The sequence below is a fragment of the Berghia stephanieae genome, chromosome 11, assembly GCF_034508935.2.
Source record: "Berghia stephanieae isolate SIO BIC M18660-M18661 chromosome 11, UCSD_Bste_1.3, whole genome shotgun sequence".
NCBI classification, from domain to species: domain Eukaryota; kingdom Metazoa; phylum Mollusca; class Gastropoda; order Nudibranchia; family Aeolidiidae; genus Berghia; species Berghia stephanieae.
Window position 1 is genome coordinate 26,166,819 of NC_088370.1, and position 25,004 is coordinate 26,191,822.

A 25,004-nucleotide genomic window follows, 5' to 3' on the forward strand; every position below is an offset into this window, starting at 1 on the left:
ATCTTGGTTCTAAACAAAGAAAATCGTTACCTTTTATTCTTCATGCTGGCTAGAACTTTTCATATGACTTGTGATCAGAATGTGTAAAAGTCAAAACATTATCAAATTTATGGGGTTTTTTTTATTCTGGATACGCTTTTATGCTCGCAGGGGAAATATTTCATACGGGCGTCCGCCATTGTTCCGATCGTTAGAGCCAGTGTTACTAAGTTACCATGCGTCATTAGGAAGGAAGTGACGTTACGACTGTTGAAGAGTATTGTACTGGAACACTGTGTTGTATACAGACGAGAGCAGATTGAACGTTATCCAGTCTGATGGAGGAAAGATTAGGGGCGCAGGGTAGATTTGCCCAAAAATGCGTCCTAGAGAGCGACCGCTATGAAGGAGGCAATGTTCATGTGTGGAGAGGTATCAGCTACCATCATCGGACACCACTACATGCTTTAGAGAGCGAGTTACTGCCCATGAGTATCTGGATGAGCTCATCAGACCAATTGTGATATCACCATTTCAGGAAAACGACGACCTTCTCAATTTTCAGAAAGACGAGGCTTGCCCACATACTGCCCGAATCACCATGGATGTTATTCGACAACAGTACTTTGACCGTGAGGACTGGCCACCATATTCACTCGATATGAGGCCAATACAGCACATCTGTGAGGACCTTGGGCGTCGTGTATGCAACAATCATGTCATCAACACCGTCCATGAATTAGAGCACGCTCTGCACGCCATCCCCCACAAATTTATACAGACAAGAATTCAATCCATGCGAAGAGGATACGGTTCTGTTTGGATCCCAGAGGTGGCCCACACACGTTACTAAAATATTTGAAAAGTGAGTTGTAAATTTTTCAATTTTTGATAATTTCCCCCTTCTTTAGAAAGTGTTTAATTTTTAAATCATTCACCAAAAATTGCATGATTTTGTGCCATTTTATTCTTCAATCATTACACTTTCTGAAACACATCGATTTTTTTTAAAAATCGATAACGATATTATATTAATAACGTATTCAACAACACACCCCTTCAAATAATTAAGAACGACCACCCAACGGTGCGTTTTTAAATATGGGCAGTATAAAAACGTTCAAAGCTCACATGTAGTTTTTGCCATGTCGGTAACTAAAATTCGACCGGCGGAGGTTGTGAACATTTTAATTAAACGCATAGCATCAATAACAGATTGCTTCCATCAAAGGGGTCATAAGGACCCATCTCCCCCCCTGACGAGACATATTGTGACTGGGTGTTTGTTTGTTTTTAAGGGTTTTACGGCGCTTGCAACACGTTTAGGCCATATCAGCGCCAGCAAAAAGGAAGAAAAGGGGTTAGTAAAAAGTTCTAGAATTACAATTAAATCACCCAAGCAAAGGTAAGACAAAGGGGAATTGGTTCAAATAGGGAACAGATGTAAGTTCCGAGAGTATACCCCCATCAGTGTACTTAGTTTGAGATCACCTAAAAGACGCATCCAGACACAAGCACAGGTATCATCCACTTAGAGGGATACACTCAAATGCCATGTATAAATCGTAAACACAAAATAATACAATGTATTAGAGAATAACAGCGAGATGATTTACAAAAAAAAAAAAAAAAAAAAAAAAAAAAAAAAGAAAGAAAGAAAGAAGAGAAAAAAAGGAAAATCAAATCAAATCGCAACAAATCAAAACAAAACAAATTGGAAACAAACAAAAAAAACAAAACAAATAAAAAACAACAAACAAACACCTATAGTAAGAGAATAGTGACGTAATCATACTCCATCGCTATTTTATCAGTCATAATCCGTTAGTGTGCAACACGACATGATAATATTACTGTGGTTCGTATACTATATTAATTATATTATATTATATATTATTATTATATTTATTCTTATTATTATTATTATTATTATTATTTATTATTATTATTATTATTATTATTATTATTATTATTATTATTATTATTATTATTATTTATTATTATTATTATTATTTATCATTATTATTATTATTATTATTTTTATTATATTATTATATTATAATTATTATTTGATTCATCATATATTATATACATTTAATATTATCGGATATAGTATTATAGTAGCATAGCTATTAACACATCATCCACCACAACCATCGAGTTTTATTTTCGTTGTTAGATACAAAATCATTCTTTTGACGATTAATCATCTCATCATAGAAACCATTATCATTATCCGATTATTATCAGTCAACAGAGCAACACGAATAGCACAAACCCCCTTCGGACAGGAAGATTCTCATTTGCGTTATTTCACAGCAATCCTTCTTTTTGACATTTAAATAAAATTAATAGTAAATATACATTTATATTAAAAACAACACGAAAAAAACCCCAAAAAAAAAAATTATATATTTGATTATACACATTGCTTTTTCATTTAAAATATAAATATATATTATAAATATAAATTATAATTATAATATAATACGATAAAAATATACATTAAAATTATAAATTTATATTATATATAAATTATAATTATATATATATATATATATTATATATTATATTTTAAAATAAATAATATTTACATATACATATATATATCATATATATATATAATATATATATATACATATATAATATATATACATATATATATATATATATATATATTATATATATATATTATATAATATATTATATATAACACGTATTTAAAAATTTGGCCAGAAAACTCGTCCTTCAGATATCGAACGATTAAGATTAGCCTCGTCTTGGAAAAAAAAACAAAAAAAACAACTCCAACCTGGAACATTCGTCACGTCCCAGGATTGAGAGAATTTGCTAAGATGAGGGTCGTTTTAATCGATCGATATTTGAAGGACGAGTTTTCTGGCCAAAAATTTTATAATACGGCGAATATTCAGAGTACAAAAAATCTGTATTCGGGGAAAGATTGGCGGATAAGACAAAAATAAGAGAAAAATCAAAATGTGGGCAGCCTTGTCCGGAAATAATATTGCACGTATCCCATTTCAACATGGCTATCACGCGGTTAGCACATTGATGATTGCCTTTAAAAATGCACTTTTGTATAGCCTAGTATCCATTAAAACTTTTAATCCTTTTAATAAAAGGATCCCTGACCAAAAAAAAAAAAAAAAAAAAAAAAAAAAGCAGAAGCAGAAGAAGAAGAAGAAGAAGAAGAAGAAGAAGAAGAAGAAGAAGAAGAAGAAGAAGAAGAAGAAGAAGAAGAAGAGAAGAAGAAGAAGAAGAAGAAGAAGAAGAAGAAAGAAGAAGAAGAAAGAAGAAGTGATTCACATAGGAACACGAGTATGAAATTATTATCATTATTATTATTATCATCATCATCATTATTATTATGATGATGATGATTATTGTTATTATTATCATTATTATTATTATTATTATTATTATTATTATTATTATTATTATTATTATCATTATTATTATTATTATTATTATCATCATCATCATTGTTGTAATCAGGACCAAATGAGCAACAGCGACTGGAATTAAGTCAACATTAGATCCGGATCACCTCAAGGAGCACATCTAAAGTCGTCATTGCATTCCCCAATTCGGATCGCCTAACTTCAGGAAGACAGTTAAAATCATTTGCAGATGGCAGTTTAGAAAACCATATATATATATATATATATATATATATATATATATATATATATATATATATATATATTATATATAAATATATATATATATACATATATATATACAAATATATACATATATATATATATATATATATATATATAATATATATATATATATATATATATATATATATATATATATATATATATATATATATATATATGAATTATAAAACAAAAACCATGAAATAATAGTGCTCAACTTTAGTATAAAAGGAGCTATTTATAAACATTTGAAATATAATTAAGATAGTTTGACTTCTACAACGTTGTTATCGAGCGTTGCTCTCATCAGGAAGTGGAAGTGGAAGTAGATTGTTGTGTTTTCGTATTTTTATGGATTCGTGTTTATGGAGGTTCGTAATTACATAAAAGTTGTTACATAGAAACAAACACCTTTTATGTAATTACGAACCTCCATAAACACGAATCCATAAAAATACGAAAACACAACAATCTACTTTCACTTCCACTTCCTGATGAGAGCAACGCTCGATAACAACGTTGTAGAAGTCAAACTATCTTAATTATATTTCAAATGTTTATATATATATATATATATATATATATATATATATATATATATATATATATATATTATATATATATATATATATATATATATATATATATATATAGCTGAAACCCATCAATAAATCCCACCACAATCCCTATGCCTACCGAACAGCGGATCAAGAAACTCCGAACATAATACATGTAGGTATAAGTACGCCCAAATGCACGGCTCTCGTTAGACACCGACCCCTATTAATTACAATCAATACCAGAGCGACAGCAAGAACATACCTACTGAGAAAACGAACCTTACATCGACACACAATAAATAATCGTATAAAACTGCTTTCAAAGCATAATATGCAAAGCGATGGTAATAATAAATTATGTGTTTAAAAAGGGCAGATGACTCGATTCTATTTTTGACATAATAAACAAAGCAGGAAACTGTGAGGCTCGGAGAGGGGTGAGGTAAAGGTAAAGAGGGACATAAAAGTAATTTTGTACTAGCACTTAGCCACTGGAGTCCTTGTTCATCTCAAGTCAATGAAACAAAACAAGTCAGACCGTGTCGGAAATGTCAACAAATCTGTAGACATAGTATGGGCAGGTTTCTGTACCAAGGTCGAACGACTGCTGGAAATGAGGGAAAAAGAATAATAAAGCCATCGAATTTGTCTTCTGGCACTTTTCTACTCACTTCATATCTTATTGTTACCAACATAAGTGCCTGCTCCACTCGCTTTTCTGAATTAAAAATTCACCCCATACACCGGAGCATACTCAATGTCTCAATCGTTTCTATGTTATATGTTTGTGATGAGAATATTGGCTGTTAAGCTTAACTGCTGGTCAAAATTACTTCGCGATGGTGGTGAACAAATCGGCGATCTCAAGAAGTGGGTGAGAGAGGGATCTAGAAATGACTTTGGGTTTGAAACGAATATTTTTGTGTTCGTGGATAGCTCACACGGTAGAGCCACGCTCTCACCTGCCAGGCGGAGTTGTCGTACCAATAAGGTCGCAGGTTCAAACCCCACCACCGCCGCGAAAAAATTTTTTATTCTCTATTGTCTTCTGGCACTTTTCTACTCACTTCATAACTTGTTGTTACCAACATAAGTGTCTGCTCCACTCGCTTTTCTGAATTAAAAATTCACCCCATACACCGGAGCATACTCAATGTCTCAATCGTTTCTATGTTATATGTTTGTGATGAGAATATTGGCTGTTAAGCTTAACTGCTGGTCAAAATTACTTCGCGATGGTGGTGAACGAATCGGCGATCTCAAGAAGTGGGTGAGAGAGGGATCTAGAAATGACTTTGGGTTTGAAACGAATATTTTTGTGTTCGTGGATAGCTCACACGGTAGAGCCACGCTCTCACCTGCCAGGCGGAGTTGTCGTACCAATAAGGTCGCAGGTTCAAACCCCACCACCGCCGCGAAAAAATTTTTTATTCTCTATTGTCTTCTGGCACTTTTCTACTCACTTCATAACTTGTTGTTACCAACATAAGTGTCTGCTCCACTCGCTTTTCTGAATTAAAAATTCACCCCATACACCGGAGCATACTCAATGTCTCAATCGTTTCTATGTTATATGTTTGTGATGAGAATATTGGCTGTTAAGCTTAACTGCTGGTCAAAATTACTTCGCGATGGTGGTGAACGAATCGGCGATCTCAAGAAGTGGGTGAGAGAGGGATCTAGAAATGACTTTGGGTTTGAAACGAATATTTTTGTGTTCGTGGATAGCTCACACGGTAGAGCCATGCTCTCACCTGCCAGGCGGAGTTGTCGTACCAATAAGGTCGCAGGTTCAAACCCCACCACCGCCGCGAAAAAAATTTTTATTCTCTATTGTCTTCTGGCACTTTTCTACTCACTTCATATCTTGTTGTTACCAACATAAGTGCCTGCTCCACTCGCTTTTCTGAATTAAAAATTCACCCCATACACCGGAGCATACTCAATGTCTCAATCGTTTCTATGTTATATGTTTGTGATGAGAATATTGGCTGCTAAGCTTAACTGCTGGTCAAAATTACTTCGCGATGGTGGTGAACGAATCGGCGATCTCAAGAAGTGGGTGAGAGAGGAATCTAGAAATGACTTTGGGTTTGAAACGAATATTTTTGTGTTCGTGGATAGCTCACACGGTAGAGCCACGCTCTCACCTGCCAGGCGGAGTTGTCGTACCAATAAGGTCGCAGGTTCAAACCCCACCACCGCCGCGAAAAAAATTTTTATTCTCTATTGTCTTCTGGCACTTTTCTACTCACTTCATATCTAGTTGTTACCAACATAAGTGCCTGCTCCACTCGCTTTTCTGAATTAAAAATTCACCCCATACACCGGAGCATACTCAATGTCTCAATCGTTTCTATGTTATATGTTTGTGATGAGAATATTGGCTGTTAAGCTTAACTGCTGGTCAAAATTACTTCGCGATGGTGGTGAACGAATCGGCGATCTCAAGAAGTGGGTGAGAGAGGGATCTAGAAATGACTTTGGGTTTGAAACGAATATTTTTGTGTTCGTGGATATCTCACACGGTAGAGTCACGCTCTCACCTGCCAGACGGAGTTGTCGTACCACTTTCTGTAAAGTAGGTCAACGAGCAGAATTCGAAAACCCGACAAGGCCAGCCCAGCCAGAAAACTTTGGCCTCACGCCAAAGGAGTTTTACTGGGCGATACCAAGTTGGGAAAATCGATGAGGGGTGAAAGGTTCTGTTGACTAAAGATATCGCAACTACAGGCACATTTTAATTGCGTTCAGTCACCACAGACATTCTAAGAATAATGACAGTCAGCCGTTTGTGTGTTTAATTTCATACTCTATTGCGACTTATAATTACAAGGCGAAGAAAGTGCACCGAGATTTTTTTAAAAACAACAAACAAACAAACAAAAAAAAAACGATAATGAAAATGAAAATTAAATGAATAAATAATAATAACAACAATGATCATGATAATAATATAATAATAATAATAATAATAATAATAATAATAATAGCAATAAAAATAATAATAATAATAATAATAATAATAATAATAATAATAATAATAATCAAACAATAAAGACATAAATAGAGATTATATCTCTGTCGTCTATCTGGAATTTAGTAATGTATTTATGTCTTTATTGTTTTTTGTTGTTGGCTGGAGAAGGGCATTAAGCCCGAAACGTTCCATGTTTGGTATTTTGTTCTTTTTTGAAGCTGTTATATTCATTTTTGTTTATTACTTTTTAAAGTTCACAGCTTCTAGCAGCTTAGTATCAGGCTGAGAACAATGACCCAGTAAGATATTTATCATAAAGGGAGTGTTGAAATTTTACATCCAAAGCGTCAAAGGTTACAATTACGTTCATCACAACATTGGTAAATATAACCAGTTAAATGCAGTACCCTGGTAAAACCTGTATTTAAAATTTTGGCCAGAAAACTGGTCCTTCAAATATCGATTGAGTCAAATGAGATCCTCATCTCGGGAAAAAAAAAAAACTCTCAAACCTGGGACTTCGACTTCCGCGAAGTCCCAGATTTGAGAGTCTTTGCCAAGATGTGGGGGTCATTTAAATCATCGATATTTTTAAGGACGAGATTTCTGGCCAAATTTTTAAATACATGTTTTTTTCCCCCGGAGTATGGCAGTTAACGAGTTAAATGTCACGGTCAGGTCGGTGGAAATTATTTAATTATCAGACACACTATCAACCGTGAGTCACGGCAGGACGAACGGGGTCTTGTGTTATTGTTGTCAAAAACAAACGAGCACATACACATAGGAACTACACACACACACACACACACACACACACACACACACAAATATTATATTATGCACGCAGGCACAAAAACACACCGCGTCAAAGTAATCTGTCATTAGTTGTCTTTTTTTTTTTGTTTATGCCATGCATTTAGGCAGAATATTAACATCATCCACCTGCCGGATATGACGTCCAACACACAAAAGTAGGTGTATCCTTGAACGTTTATAGTATGATCGATAGAATTTAGTGAGAACTACTCATTAACATGGCTGACTAAAAAACAATAACAAAGAGCCGAGTGACGTCAATTTTAATTCCTTCAATAAACATAAGATCGCCGTAAAAACACAGGCACTCGGCAGCAACTTTATAATTTACCACCATGAAAACGTTGCTGCTTGAAGCTTGTCGAAATGCTTAACAAAGGAAATAGAAAGGAAACTTACATATAATCAAAGTAGTAGTAGTAGTAGTGGGTAGTAGTAGTAGTAGTAGTAGTAGTAGTGTAGTAGTAGTAGTAGTAGGTTAGTAGTAGTAGTAGTAGTAGTAGTAGTAGTAGTAGTAGTAGTAGTAGTAGTAGTAGTAGTAGTAGTAGTAGTAGTATAGTAGTAGTAGTAGTAGTAGTAGTAGTAGTAGTAGTAGTAGTAGTAGTAGTAGTAGTTAGTAGTAGTAGTAGTAGTAGTAGTGTAGTAGTAGTAGTAGTAGTAGTATGTAGTAGTAGTAGTAGTATAGTAGTAGTAGTAGTAGTAGTAGTAGTAGTAGTAGTAGTAGTAGTAGTAGTAGTAGTAGTAGTAGTAGTATAGTAGTAGTAGTAGTAGTAGTAGTAGTAGTAGTAGTAGTTAGTAGTAGTAGTAGTAGTAGTAGTGTAGTAGTAGTAGTAGTGTAGTAGTGTAGTAGTCGTAGTAGTCGTTAGTGTAGTAGTCGTAGTAGTAGTAGTAGTAGTAGTAGTAGTAGTAGTAGTAGTAGTAGTAGTAGTAGTAGTAGTAGTAGTAGTAGTAGCAGCAGCAGCAGCAGTAGTCCTTCAGACCCATAGGCCCATGGAGCTGGAGTTTTTCCCGGTTTCTTTAGTGTGAAACGAACAATAGTGATTATTGCTTGATATCCTTTGGATAAGACGCTAGTCTATCATAAAGTACTTTCCGCCAGGTCTATCAGACCCAGCAACCCAATACTGCGTTCTAGGTCACACACAGTCTTGTGTATCGGTGCGTTATTATGTCTGACTACCGGAGCCGGTGGGTATTTTACCTAATCGTATATAACATAAATATGCGTTAAAGGTTACACGTTAGGGTCGTGTGTGTTGGTATGATTGATTTGGTGGGTAAAAAAGGTGAGTATTTTAGTTAGAAGCATGACATTCCATCAACAGTAATATCGTGCATATTATTAATTGTATCACTATAATATATTATGCGAATGCTTTTTGTTGGAAGTTGTTTTTGTTTTTTTCAGTTGGAAGTTTTGTGGGGGTTTTTTTTAGTTGGTTGCACCAGCTGTCGGGACGATAGAGCTTGAATGGTAACGGTACACAAACTGTTGATCTTGGAGTCGTTAGTATTAAATAAGTAACTGATTTAGAAGAGAGATAGAGAGAGAGAGAGAGAGAGAGAGAGAGAGAGAGAGAGAGAGAGAGAGAGAATTTATGTGTGTGTGTTCCTTTTAAAAAAAAAAAAAAGAAAGAAAGAAAGCTATAACCTAACAATAATACCGTTAGTTCAAATTGCAATCGATGGTATGCGTTGAAGCACATTGCTCACTGGTACTAAACGCCTGATCATTGAGATAATCTGGTGAGAACTAATCACATAACTAGCATTCGAAAAAAAAACAATACCAAAGAGTCGAGTGGTGTCAACTTCCTTCATTCTATTGTTTGTACACAACCAGTTATATTTGTCCTATTGTTTGTACACAACCAGTTATATTTGTCCTATTGTTTGTACACAACCAGTTATATTTGTCCTATTGTTTGTACACAACCAGTTATATTTGTCCTATTGTTTGTACACAACCAGTTATATTTGTCCGAGCGAGGTTGGGGATTTGTCACAAATGCCAGGTTTTGAGTGGTCAAAAGATTTATTAATACTATTATCATTATCATTATTATTATTATCATTATAACATTATTATACTATTATTATAACATTATTATACTATTATTATATTATTATACTATTATTATAACATTATTATACTATTATTATATTATTATACTATTATTATATTATTATTATGCTATTATTATATTATTATTACTATTACTATTATTATTATTATTATTATTATTATTATTATTTTATTATTATTATTATTATTATTATCACCATCATCATCATTACATATATTATATATTATAAATTTTTTAAAACCCCTTGATTCAAGGGAATGAAATACCGTTCAGGGACGACTGCTCGCAAACCAATGATTGTCGACTGTGTGTTAGTACAGTACCAGTCAAAACTCGCTAATTAAGTACCGAACGTCAGAGATGGTATTTATACATACCAATGAGCTTGCCTTGTTTAATCTACTTTGGCCTGTTTTTAAGTGTACAGTATAATAATTAACCGAGCATCATTATCATAATCTGGATGCGTCCAGATATAAAACACTGCACGTGAACAAGGCGGATGTATGAAGACACAATAGGCATAATATCATTATATTAATGACGTGTTACACTTATTTATCAAGACCAGCTGTTTTGTTGTTGTTGTTGATGTTTGTTAGTTTTATTTGTTTTGTTGGATTTTTTTTTTCTATGAAGAATAAAAGCGTTATTCTTTATCTTGTTATAAATAAGAACGGATATGAGATATATTTGAATGAGTTTTGTTTATTGTTTGTTTGTTTGTTTTTCAATAAAAAATAAATTATCATTAAGAGAAGAGGGGGGGGGGGGGGGGGGGGGTTGTTTGTCTTTTGTTTTTAAAAGGCTCAACAAAGAGTCAGAGGTAAAGCTCTACGTAGCAGGAAGTCTCCAGTCTCCGTGTCTATAAATAGAATCTGCCGGGGTTGACGGAAAACGGACAAAAAAAAAAAAAAAAAAGCATTAAAGGATTAGGAGGACACAACAGGGTTAATTTTGCTACATTTACAATAATTGTTACAGTTAACAGTTACAACGTTTATTTGAATTTGAAGGGAAGGACCATCGTCAACAATCGTATTCTATAATGTAAAGGGCAGTGTTTGATTGCCTATTACAAAGAGTAAAAGTAGTCGTTCAGATTCAGATTCAGAGCCATTAGGCTCATAGAGACGGAGTTTATCCCATCCCGGATGCGAGTTGTTTTTTTTTTTGCACCAGGTTGGGCCATTTTGTGACGTCATCTGAGAATACCCCTCTTCGCCAACTAACCTGTACTATTTTTAGCATCGCCACAATGGGATAGCCGTGACAGAGGTCGGACAAGGCCATAGGTCAGCGCGCGCGTTGTTCAAGGTTCAAAGGGGTGTGCAGTTGGCTCGCCTACACTATTCAGAAAAGTGAGTGGAGCAGGCACTTATGTTGGTAACAACAAGATATGAAGTGAGTAGAAAAGTGCCAGAAGACAATAGAGAATAAAAAAAATTTTCGCGGCGGTGGTGGGGTTTGAACCTGCGACCTTATTGGTACGACAACTCCGCCTGGCAGGTGAGAGCGTGGCTCTACCGTGTGAGCTATCCACGAACACAAAAATATTCGTTTCAAACCCAAAGTCATTTCTAGATCCCTCTCTCACCCACTTCTTGAGATCGCCGATTCGTTCACCACCATCGCGAAGTAATTTTGACCAGCAGTTAAGCTTAATAGCCAATATTCTCATCACAAACATATAACATAGAAACGATTGAGACATTGAGTATGCTCCGGTGTATGGGGTGAATTTTTAATTCAGAAAAGTGAGTGGAGCAGGCACTTATGTTGGTAACAACAAGATATGAAGTGAGTAGAAAAGTGCCAGAAGACAATAGAGAATAAAAAAATTTTTCGCGGCGGTGGTGGGGTTTGAACCTGCGACCTTATTGGTACGACAACTCCGCCTGGAGGTGAAAGCGTGGCTCTACCGTGTGAGCTATCCACGAACACAAAAATATTCGTTTCAAACCCAAAGTCATTTCTAGATCCCTCTCTCACCCACTTCTAGAGATCGCCGATTCGTTCACCACCATCGCGAAGTAATTTTGACCAGCAGTTAAGCTTAATAGCCAATATTCTCATCACAAACATATAACATAGAAACGATTGAGACATTGAGTATGCTCCGGTGTATGGGGTGAATTTTTAATTCAGAAAAGTGAGTGGAGCAGGCACTTATGTTGGTAACAACAAGATATGAAGTGAGTAGAAAAGTGCCAGAAGACAATAGAGAATAAAAAAATTTTCGCGGCGGTGGTGGGGTTTGAACCTGCGACCTTATTGGTACGACAACTCCGCCTGGCAGGTGAGAGCGTGGCTCTACCGTGTGAGCTATCCACGAACACAAAAATATTCGTTTCAAACCCAAAGTCATTTCTAGATCCCTCTCTCACCCACTTCTTGAGATCGCCGATTCGTTCACCACCATCGCGAAGTAATTTTGACCAGCAGTTAAGCTTAATAGCCAATATTCTCATCACAAACATATAACATAGAAACGATTGAGACATTGAGTATGCTCCGGTGTATGGGGTGAATTTTTAATTCAGAAAAGTGAGTGGAGCAGGCACTTATGTTGGTAACAACAAGATATGAAGTGAGTAGAAAAGTGCCAGAAGAATAGAGAATAAAAAATTTTTCGCGGCGGTGGTGGGGTTTGAACCTGCGACCTTATTGGTACGACAACTCCGCCTGGCAGGTGAGAGCGTGGCTCTACCGTGTGAGCTATCCACGAACACAAAAATATTCGTTTCAAACCCAAAGTCATTTCTAGATCCCTCTCTCACCCACTTCTAGAGATCGCCGATTCGTTCACCACCATCGCGAAGTAATTTTGACCAGCAGTTAAGCTTAATAGCCAATATTCTCATCACAAACATATAAACATAGAAACGATTGAGACATTGAGTATGCTCCGGTGTATGGGGTGAATTTTTAATTCAGAAAAGTGAGTGGAGCAGGCACTTATGTTGGTAACAACAAGATATGAAGTGAGTAGAAAAGTGCCAGAAGACAATAGAGAATAAAAAAATTTTTCGCGGCGGTGGTGGGGTTTGAACCTGCGACCTTATTGGTACGACAACTCCGCCTGGCAGGTGAGAGCGTGGCTCTACCGTGTGAGCTATCCACGAACACAAAAATATTCGTTTCAAACCCAAAGTCATTTCTAGATCCCTCTTCTCACCCACTTCTTTCGTCCACCACAGCCGCGAAAAAAATTTTTATTCTCTATTGTCTTCTGGCACTTTTCTACTCACTTCATATCTTGTTGTTACCAACATAAGTGCCTGCTCCACTCACTTTTCTGAATTAAAAATTCACCCCATACACCGGAGCATACTCAATGTCTCAATCGTTTCTATGTTATACTGTTTGTGATGAGAATATTGGCTATTAAGCTTAACTGCTGGTCAAAATTACTTCGCGATGGTGGTGAACGAATCGGCGATCTCTAGAAGTGGGTGAGAGAGGGATCTAGAAATGACTTTGGGTTTGAAACGAATATTTTTGTGTTCGTGGATAGCTCACACGGTAGAGCCACGCTCTCACCTGCCAGGCGGAGTTGTCGTACCAATAAGGTCGCAGGTTCAAACCCCACCACCGCCGCGAAAAAAATTTTTATTCTCTATTGTCTTCTGGCACTTTTCTACTCACTTCATATCTTGTTGTTACCAACATAAGTGCCTGCTCCACTCACTTTTCTGAAGTAGTATGAACAGTAGTAATAGTAGTAGTAGTAGTAGTAGTAGTAGTAGTAGTAGTAGTATTAGTAGTAGTAGTAGTAGTATTAGTAGTAGTAGTAGTAGTAGTAGCATGATAGTAGTAGTAGTAGTAGTAGTAGTAGTAGTGTAGTAGTAGTCGTAGTAGTAGGTAGTAGTAGTAGTAGTGTAGTAGTAGTTATGTAGTAGTAGTAGTAGTAGTAGTAGTAGTAGTAGTAGTAGTAGAAGAAGAAGAAGAAGAAGTAGTAGTAGTAGTAGTAGTAGTAGTAGTAGTAGTAGTAGTAGTAGTAGTAGTAGTAGTAGTAGTGATAAGGTGGCCGCGTCTGTTCCTGTGAGATCGAGCGGAAAGTACTTTCGGAAGCGATCGGCGTCCTATCCAGAGGATAGAAAACAATAATTGGTATCGTCCGTTAAATACATTAAAGCTGTAGAATCCCGAACGATTACAAACCCCGGCTCCCTTGGCCTGTTTTATGGCTATGAATGACGAATGAAGGGCTTCCTCCTGCCTAAAACAGCTGCTGACCTTGGTCGTCGTCGTTGTTGTTTCTTGCAGGCGCATACATACGTACATACAAAGGGCCAAGCAGTTCACCAGGTCACGCGTATAGCATGTATGTCATCATGTGTGAATTAATAATAGCTGCTGGTGATCGTGTAAGTAATAAGTAATGGAGAACACGCATGGTCGGTCGGTCAGCCTTTTATGCCAATTGTCCAATAGGGAGGGAAGAGAGAGAGAGAGAGAGAGAGAGAGAGAGAGAGAGAGAGAGAGAGAGAGAGAGAGAGAGAGAGAGAGAGAGAGAGAATTGAAAAGAGAGAGAATTGAAAAGAAGAAAAACAAAAACAAAAATAATTACAAACACGTGGACGATGAATTGAGTAGTCGCAGCAGTAGTAGTAGTCGTAGTAGTAGTAGTAGTAGTAGTAGTAGTAGTAGTAGTAGTAGTAGCAGTAGTAGTAGTAGTAGTAGTAGTAGTAGTAGTAGTAGTAGTAGTAGTAGTAGTAGTAGTGGTAGTAGTAGAAAACTCGCCCTTCAAATATCGATCGATTTTAAATGGCCCTCATCTTGGAAAAAAAAAACTATCAAACCTAGGACTTCGCCATAGTACGGCAGTACTGTATTTTGCCGCCATGTCTCGTCCTACATGTGTTGATGTTGGCCAGGGACCCCTTGTAAAGCGCTTTGAGCACGTTTAGTGATATTGCTCTATATATAAGAAAAAGCTAATAATAATCGTTTTTTATTATTAGAAGTAAACAAGAGGAGAGGGTTTGTCTGGTATTTTTTTTTTTCAATTCAAAGGCGCTGTTAATTTTGCGCACATAATGGTCTTTAGCATTGTATCTAGGATCTACTAATAGATAGTGATGATTGTCTAGATTGTAGGCTGCCACTTAGAGGACGAAGAAGAAGAAGAAGAAGAAGAAGAAGAAGAAGAAGAAGAAGAAGAAGAAGAAGAAGAAGAAGAAGAAGAAGAAGAAGAAGAAGAAGAAGAAGATCATGATATATGATGAAAGGTCAAATATCCCAAAGTGTGGGGGCGGACGGGGGAATGGAACCTGACTATTTATGGAGCACAAAGGTGAAGGTCGAGATGTAAATTCTTTTTCGTTGAAAATTTCAATTGCCTTGTTTATCGATATAATCAGTACACGTTGATATAAAATTATTATTATTATTATTAACAACAATAATAATAATAATAATAATAATAATAATAATAATAATAATAATAATAATAATAATAATAAATAATAATAATAATAATAATAATAATAATAATAATAATAATAATAATAATAATATGAACTACTTGAAAATGAATTATTATTATAACACGCAATTAATTCAGATTGGAACAAAGGTAACAAATTTAACGAGGAACAGAAAAGTTATAGAGAATTAAAAAAAAAAAAAAGCTGGGTCGAAGCAAAGCCATGGATAGAGACCGTACTTAGAACACATAGAAAGAGGCACTATTTGGTGGAAAACCCGATTTGTTGATAACGACATGAGGATTGCCAGCCAACCGCAAAAAAAAAATGTTAAAAGGCAGTCTTACCCTACCTACCCCTAAACGAAAAAAGTAAACTCGTCCAAACGCTGTGGAACGACTGAAAACCATAATTTGTGAGGCTGACAGGCTAACAAAGTGATAAAAAAAAATATTAAAATGATAAACAAACAGGGATGAGACAGATACATTCCTGTAATGAACTGTTTAAGATAGAATGTGTTGTAAATGGTTGGTTTTAAAACAGAAATTCCCAGCTTCAATTTCATTATCGGCATGCATACTAATGAGAGGGTAACCCCAATTCACGAAAACATGGTGTTTCCCCCTTACTCTTGTCAACGACAAACATGGCATGATACTGCGATTCAAGATCAATATGTTAGAACTTGTTATACAATTGAATGATTGAAACTTTCTAAAGTCCTTGAAACAAAACTAACTAGTTAACAACGTTCCATATTGTAAACAGAATACCTTGCCAACACACAAAGGAAACCCTTCAACGTCAACAGCTTTACTTACGGGTTGAAGCCGGAGGTGGACCGTCAGAAGAAGAAAGGGTGGTTTTCCGACGTGGCATTCCCAAATCCAGCTTGCATCAAATAAACAACACGTTCAGATGCATGGAATTAATAAATCCAGGAGAATATGATACCAAGACTTATTCATCATTGATCACAAAATGTTTGTTCCATCACAAGATGATATGACTTTGCAGCCGACAAAAACAACACAAGGGGAAATACTTCGCTAAAACATGGGAAATCTCGTTGAATTCGTGCACACCCGACTGACGTCACCAATTCTTTATCGACAAGCGAAAAAGAGGCTGAGTTGTCGAATTGGCCAGATTGCCAGGGGAAACAACCGTATTTAATCTTACGAAATCAAATCAAGCACAATTACTTCTCTTGAACGACAACAACAACAACAAAATCGGGGGGAAAAAAAAAATAAATAAAAAGAAACAAAAAGGTGGATATGTTTAAGAGCTACGCACATAATATATCATGATATTATTTGCAGGTCTGATAACTGAATACAATATGAACCTTCACATTTGAGGAGCTGTACCGGAAACTGAGTAACAAAAAGATCAACGGTATTCCCCCATATCCTCAACCCCCAATCTTCAATCTTCAATCTTCAACTTCAATGACTTGTTGCAAAAGGCCCCTCGGGCCCATCACTGCAAACGTTCAGTCACAGTCCAATCAAAACAGGGACAGTCACAGATTACGTTGACGAGTGAGTGCATTCAAATCTGTTTTGAAAGTTTACAAGTATTCAACGTCCATTATGTCCAGTTATGGCTGACGTTCCAGTCATTTATTTTTCTTGGGATAAAGCTGTGTTTGTTATGTGTCTGTTCTTGTAAACGGTTGAGGCAGCCCCCACCGATCTATACATTGTGATGCATTGTATATACGTAAAGCGCATCTATCTGATTTGCTTTTTATGTAGTTTGGGATGGTGATGAGTGAGTTTGGGTCGTTGATGGTTTTGTGTATGGTAACAATACGTGATACCATGCGCCGGTTTTTCAATGGTTTCCATTCGTGACAGGACTGAAGACGTGACACAACCCGGGTCTCTGGATTTGCATCAGGTTGGGAATTTGACAGCTGCTCTATGTACTTTTTCAATCTTGTCTATGTCATTTTTTTTTGTTCAGGGGTCCCACACGGCGGTGACCTATTATTCTAATATTGGCCTGATAAGTGCTGTGTATGCACGGGCTTTCATTCATCGTTGGCATTGGGTTATGTTCCTTTTCAGAAACCCCAGCAATCTATATGCCTTTGCTGTGATATGTTTGATGTGGGTTTGCCACTTTATTTTCTTATTGAGATGGACTCCGATGTTGTGAGTTTTCTAATTCATAACATCAATAGTCTGAGAGAACTAAGTGAGACCTAGTCATTAAAATGGCTGTCTAAAAACAATAACGGGCCGTTTTCATGAACCCAGACAAGCGTTTAGTCTCTGACTATCTCTGACTTTAGTCAATGACTTGAAAAAATCGGATTTCGCTTGAGCTGACTAAACAAGTCCGAGACTAATATCACGGCTCTTTCGGATTAAGTTTGGCCAAGTTTTAGTCATTTGCTGAGGCAAGACTTCATGCTTTAGTCTGAGACTAGTTCCTAGGAGGCGTCATAGCGTCAACGAGATAGCAGCTATTTTTAGATTGAGTGCACTTCAATTCGAAAAGAAAATACGTCGGTTACGAACGACAGAGGCAGAGCCAAAAAGTGTCCTGTTGCCATTGACACTGGCTATAAGATAAGTGCAGATCGTCGAAACTACACATTTCAGTGAGTAAAAACTAAAAAAAAAAAAACAACTGAATCTATCTGCTCGGGAGTTGAGAGTGAACGAGAGACTCCGAAATCGAAGGGTTTGCGTCAAAGACCAACCAAAGAAAAAATGATTAGAAAGTTGTATAGTGGAGACAAAAGTTATTCTGTTGGCATTGTAGCTGACTGAAATAATGTGATTAATCAGTACACACTTTCTCTTTTGTTTGTTTATTTGTCGTTTTTCTTTTTTTATTTATTTTATTTATTTTTTTTTGTTGTTTAGTTTTTTCAACTTCTTTGAGTTTCAATTAACGTATCCATCGAATCTCAATGAAACTACCATTGGCCATAAATATAGAATTGACAGTCGACGATGGCCATCATTGCAGTCTATTGATGCTGTGCGCTTAGTTTTAAAAAAAACTCAATAATATCTATAGATGGAACGAAATTGATATCACTCAGCTCTTTGTTGTTGTTTTTAGCCAGCCTTTTCTCAGAGTAGTTGTCACTAAATTCTATCAATTCAAACTAGGAAAGATTCAGGGTTGGAGACACGTATATATATACTTACTATTATTATTATTATTATTATTATTTATTATTATTATTATTATTATTATTATTATTATTATTATTATTATTATTTATTATTATTATTATTATTATTATTATTATCGTTATTATCATTATATTATTATTATTATTATATTATTATATCATCATCATCATCATCATCATCATTATTATAAATAATAATAATAATAATAATGCTGAAAACTTATATAGCGCTACAACTCCGAGACACAAGACTCTAAGCGATTAAATTAAAAATTACTTTGGCTGAAACATACTCATTCACACACACAAGCATACACACACACACACACACACACACACACACACACAACACACAACAGAAACCAGACAGACCTATCTTGCTTCTCATAACATCTACTAAAGACGAAACAGATATGTTTTAAGCGAACGTTTAAAAATAGACAAAGATTCTTTTTCACGAATGCTCCAAACAGAGGGTCCGAAATGAGAAAAGGATCTCATTCCAGCATTTTTCCGTATTCGAGAGACAACTCATTTGGTGGAATCACTGGCCGAACGTAAGGGGCGGGGTTTTGAATATCTTTCAATTAGTTCCGAAATGTAGGAAGGGGCAGTACCTTCAAGACAACGATACACTAAAACACAGGCTTTGACTTTAATCCTTTTCTCAACAGGCAGCCAATGCAGGTCATGAAGCAGAGGTCTGGCAGAATCGATCGCACCTACGCTTCATGAATATTAGTCTAGCAGCGCTGTTTTGGACAATCTGAAGACGTCTCAGGTTATATTGCGAAACGCCAAATAACAGAGCATTGCAATAATCTAATTTCAATAGTACGAGGGACACAACCAGGTGTTTGGGCACATCCTCAGATATGAGCCGTCTAATGGAAGCAATCTTTTTTAGTTGGAAAAAGAGAGATCTAACCAAATTATTAACCTGATGCTCCATCGACAGTCCAGAGTCTAAGAATGTGCCAAGGTTTTTCACTTTGTCAACAATTTGAATGGAGGCATCCCCCCAGCTTCAAATCTGTTTCATTTTTCAACTTCCTGTTCCCAACATATAGCACCTCTGTCTTATCATCATTCAGTTTCAGTCTGTTCTCATTCATCCATTTCTTAACACTTTGGATACAATTGTTACTATCGGCTGATACTTCTTGTAAATTTCTCGTATTGGAAACGCAGTACAATTGCGTATCATCAGCGTATTGGTGGTAAGACAGACCGAAACTTCTAATGATTTTAGACAGAGGGCCAACGTACAGAACAAAAAGAACGGGTCCAAGTACTGAACCCTGGGGAACCCCACAATCAAGAAAGATTTCCTCAGATCTATAAGTAGTATAGTGATGCTCAGGAGAAATTGAGAAGAGCAAAAGAGCGGAATAATGGAATAAGAATGCGAAAGAGTAAAATATTACGAATTTGAAACGCTTTAATTAGCGTGAAATTAAATCTGTTTGCTAGAGATTGATGTTAAAATGTTTTATGTATAGAGATAATAATTTTAGGGTTCGAATCCTATAGACAACTGGAATAGTTTGTTAAATGTTGATGTTGTAGTAAATCAATAGAGTTGTATTGTATCGATTGATAGATAACATGAATGGCTGGAAATAGTTTGGCTTGAACGGTGATAGCGTCTTGTGTTCAAATCCTAAAATCTTCGTTTAAAAAAACGTATCGTTTAAACGGTGTCCGATTCTATCACACATTAAGGTGTTCTCGAGTCTGGCTGTATGTTGAAATTTCGCTCTTTACTCACATTCTCCTAATGTGTTCAGGATAGTACCCGGTCTTTGACAGCGTTGGTAAAAAAAAAATTGTAATATCGCCTAACATATCTCGTTCTATTTGCTTCGTGTTGTTGTTCATCAGCGATCTTTTTTAAAGCGCTTTGAACCTCTTTAGTGGATATTGCGCTATATAAATGTTTATTAAAAAATAATGATCACGCGTGTCCAATTATGCGACCGTAAAGATAATTTACCCACCAAACGACGAAGAGATAAATCAAAGATAGTACAGGGTGTAACAAATACATTCGTTTCGTTTCAAGAAGCGAACTCAACACTGAAATTATGATGAACACTTTTTATTCGATTCAGGTTATTGTTAATAGAAAAACAGATTAAAGTAGGTACCAAGTCAGTCAAATCCCCTTTCTTCATATTCTCCTCCTCTCTTTGAAAATGGATTTTAGAACGATGATACCAAACAACTATTTTTCGAATTAACAAATTATGATCTGGACTTAATAAACCGTAATCACAGACACTTTAGTAGTTGCATTGTCCTGATTTATTGATGTCTGTGAATCTTAAGTACGAAAATGTCCGAAATAACACGATGTCACGCACTTAATATTACTCGCGGTAATCAATGTTGATATATTTTTTAATAATCATAGGTTCAAACTGACGTAAAATAGGTGTAATATCTCTATACAGATTTGATCATGAGAAGTTTTGTTAAATAGTTAAACGCCTTACCACTTATCAACGAAAGGGATCACCATATTTTAATCGACACATGGTTAATTGATGAATAAAGCAACAAAGTGTCTGTTTGCTGTCACCCTTGTCGTCTCAAACAATCAATTTTAAAGTATTATGTAGTTTTTCCAGTGATTTACTGTACTGGGATGGAAGCATTATAATGTATGGTTGTGTTGTTTTTTTTCTTGGGTCATTTTTCTAAAGCGGGTCTTGTAGTTTGTGATTTCCGTCTTAAATGCCATTTGCTTTATTTTTTATTATTATTTTTTTAATAAGACGACGGAGAATTTTATTAATGCAATTAAAGTAGATAGCGTTCTTGTCTAGGTATGGTAAAATAAATGAGATGACGTCATACACTTAATACAATCCCCGTAGACAATGTTGATATTGGAGAAACCTCCGGTATAGAGATTAGAACATGAATTCGAAATCAAGACGTTTTGGTATGGTAGTTAGACAATCTATCCATCGACCAATTAAAGCCTCTTCACTATGTGAATACGACTAGTAGATGGGTACAATAGCAATACCTAGGAGGTGAATGTTTTCATTGAAATTTCACGTAGGATCAATTAAATAGAAATACGACCGATAAGCAATGTCCATGTGTCCACACGAGTTAAACCCAATATCATGTTTTACAGTCATATTCTCTTTACGCAATATCATTTTTGGAAACATTTTGATTGGGTTAATGAAAAATTTACATCTGAATCAAAACTAAAAAGAATTGATGACAAAAGCTTTTATAAAATCCAACAACTTTTAAACAACAGACTTATTTAACTGTGATTGCTTTTTAATAAAAATATTCTTGTCTGATATAATACTTGTACCCGTCATTTTCAACATGCGGCGAGTTTCATGTTTTGTATCATGGACTTGAATTTTTTTTCGCAGCAAGAAATAAATAAATGAAACACAACAATCATTACAATACACAATATTGATTGATCAAGTACTTAATACAATAACATGTCCTTGCTCAGTTACTCACTTCATGAAAGAGATATTGATGAAAAAAAAATGAAAAGACAATTCCATCACTCCATATCCTATATTATGGTTATCATACCAAGACATAACCTAATTGAAAATGTAACAAAAATGTTGTGTAGGAATAGTAAATTTTATGAACCAGGTATACATTATCTCTATTTATGAAATTAAACCATGAATATTTTTAACGCACATTTTCAGGGTTTGACACATATTTACTGTACTTCTCCAGTAACATTGTCGAAGTTTTTAGATATTTGATACCACAACACTTTTAGATAACAGCATGTGTTTTTTCCTCAAATTTTATCGATCTGAGCAGATAATATATTTTAGCCCAGTGAAACGTTGTCATAACAGCTGCTATATTTTTTTTAGATAATATCCCAAATGATCAGTAACACCCAATGTGTAAGACGTGCAGTCTTTTAGGCGGTAGTGTAATATCATACAAAAACATCTGTCAAATGCGTAGTAATCCCTAATGGCGATTTACAAGACGGTCAAAATTTATTAAGTAAAAGTTTTCAGGACAGAATGTATCAATTGAACCTAAGAAATTAATTTTTAAAAGCCAAAATGTGTGTGATGTAATTGTTTTTTGGTTTTTTTTTAGCTAAAATTTATAAAATATAAGCTTGATAGCAAAAAGTTTTCTAACCAAAACATTTGAAGTAAAAAATTGTTGGTTAAAAATGTAAGGTTAAAATTTTCTTACCAACATTTAGGAAGTAATCATTTTCAGGTCGAAGTTAATGAAACACAAACTGTATGACGAAAATGTATGAAACAAAAGTTTTTTGATCAAAATAGTAAGAAAAAGGAAAAGTGTCTGGTGAAAAAAAAATATAAAATAAAAATTAAAAGTTTTGTGGTCAAAATGAGTGAAGTAAAAAATTTTTGACCAAAATTTATAAAATAAAAGTATGCGTGTAAAAATGTATGAAATGAATACTTTCTATCCAAAATCTATGCAATGAAATGTTTTTAGACCAAAATGTTTGTAGTAGTAGTATCTGGATAAAGTTTATGAACAAAGTATTATTTCTAACAAAAATATGTGAAGCAATAATTTTCCGACCAAATTATCTGAAATGGACGTTTTCCAATCAAAATGTGAAAAGTAATAATGTTCTGATCCAATTATGAAAGGAAAATATGGTGTCAAAAATTGTATGAAATTTAATTTTTCTGGTCGAAATGTGTAAAGTAAAAGTTTTCTGACCTAAATATAATGATATTATGACAAACGGTTATGAGATCAGAATACATATTCTCTCCGAATTGTCATTCTGTCAAAAATTGTATGAAATTTAATTTTCTAATCAAAATGTGTGAAGTAAAAGTTTTCTGGCTAAAAATTGTATGAACGTTTGCCCGCAAAAATATATGAATGTTTTCTGGCCAAATATATGAAGTAAACAATTTTTAGGGGGTCAACATTTATTTTATTAGAATATTCTTTTGACAAAATTGTAAGAACGTCAAAACCACCGAAACAAAAGTTTTCAGGATAAATTGTATTAACGACATTTTCCAGGCCCAATTTTGCGAAGTAAGATTTGTCTGACCAAAAGATGTAAAGTAAACTTTTTCTGACCAAAATGTGAGAAAATAAAAATGTTTTCTACTAGAACTTCATAAGGTAAATTAAACTTTTTTGAACAAAACGTGTGCAGTAATAGATTTATGTAAATGTATTGTATCATAAATTATTGAAACCGTTACAAAATATAAGACTTTTCCATGTCTTTCGCTTTTTGATGCCTTCTCGAGGATTTGACAAAAGCAGAAAGTTTTGAATTTTCAAAGTGCTGACTACTTACCCTGCAGAATTACCCTCGACAGAGTAGAGACATAGCAGATATGACTGGTGATCCTATATTATCACGGACAGAAGCAGAGATGTCCTTCAATTGTTGTAGAGGTGCTATTTCGGATACGACACCCAACGTTTTGCTATAATTTTCAATTTTATTTTGTTACCATTGAAGTATAACGTTTTTAGTCGTCCGTCTAAAATTATCAATGACATGATTAATGTCGATCCCACAAAGGTTATGAGTAAACCTTTGTTCTTCTCCCCGACAGGGGCCAAATAGCCTCCACTACAGGCGTGCGGGCTATCTTTGAACAAGACAGTTCAAACCCTAGTTCAACCTATTTCCAATAAAAAATACTCCTTACAAAACCTAAATGGTTTTGGAAGAGGTTATTCAAAACCTGCATTTGAAGTTCAATCCTCTCTGTTTCACTCTTTTAGCTCCGAAAGTCGATGGAATCACTTCGTAGTTTAGTAAACGAAAACCAAAACCAAGGTCAATGTCACCCAAAAGATAAGATAAGGGATATGAAATAGAAATCTCACCAAAACATGTAAGATTCGACCTATTTTCAATGAGAAAACAGCTTACCAAACCTGCATTTGAATTGCAACCCTCTCTTTTTCAATGTTTTAGCGCCAAAGGTCGCTTGAATTACTTAGTAGTTTAGTAAACCAAAACCAAAACCAACCCAAAAGATAAAATTAGGGTAATAAAGTGCTAGACGTTGACCCAAAATGAGTGAAGTAAACGTTTTTTCGCCAAATACAGGAAACCAAAGTGATCTGACAAAAATGCCAAAATGGAACTTTTCTAAGCAATTACGTGTGAAGTAAAATTTTTGTGACTAGGAAATTGTAGAGTTAGAGTTTAAGTTTTCTGGTCAAAATTTACGAAATAAGACTGTTCTGTTCAAAATCTATGAAATTTAGTTTTAAAATGAAAAAGAAATAATGAAATGAAGGC

At 35.1% G+C, this 25,004-nt stretch overlaps 1 protein-coding gene across 1 annotated transcript in view; it reads right to left on the reverse strand.

The window, feature by feature from the left end:
* Positions 1-16,637, reverse strand: part of LOC144956946 (uncharacterized) — a 65,244-nt gene extending 48,607 nt beyond the window's left edge. The window contains exon 1 of the mRNA XM_078887790.1: positions 16,368-16,637. Within this exon, the coding sequence (XP_078743916.1) occupies positions 16,368-16,425 (58 nt within the window). The 5' untranslated portion in view covers positions 16,426-16,637. The remainder of the gene's footprint in view (positions 1-16,367) is intronic.
* Positions 16,638-25,004: the final 8,367 nt, after the last annotated feature.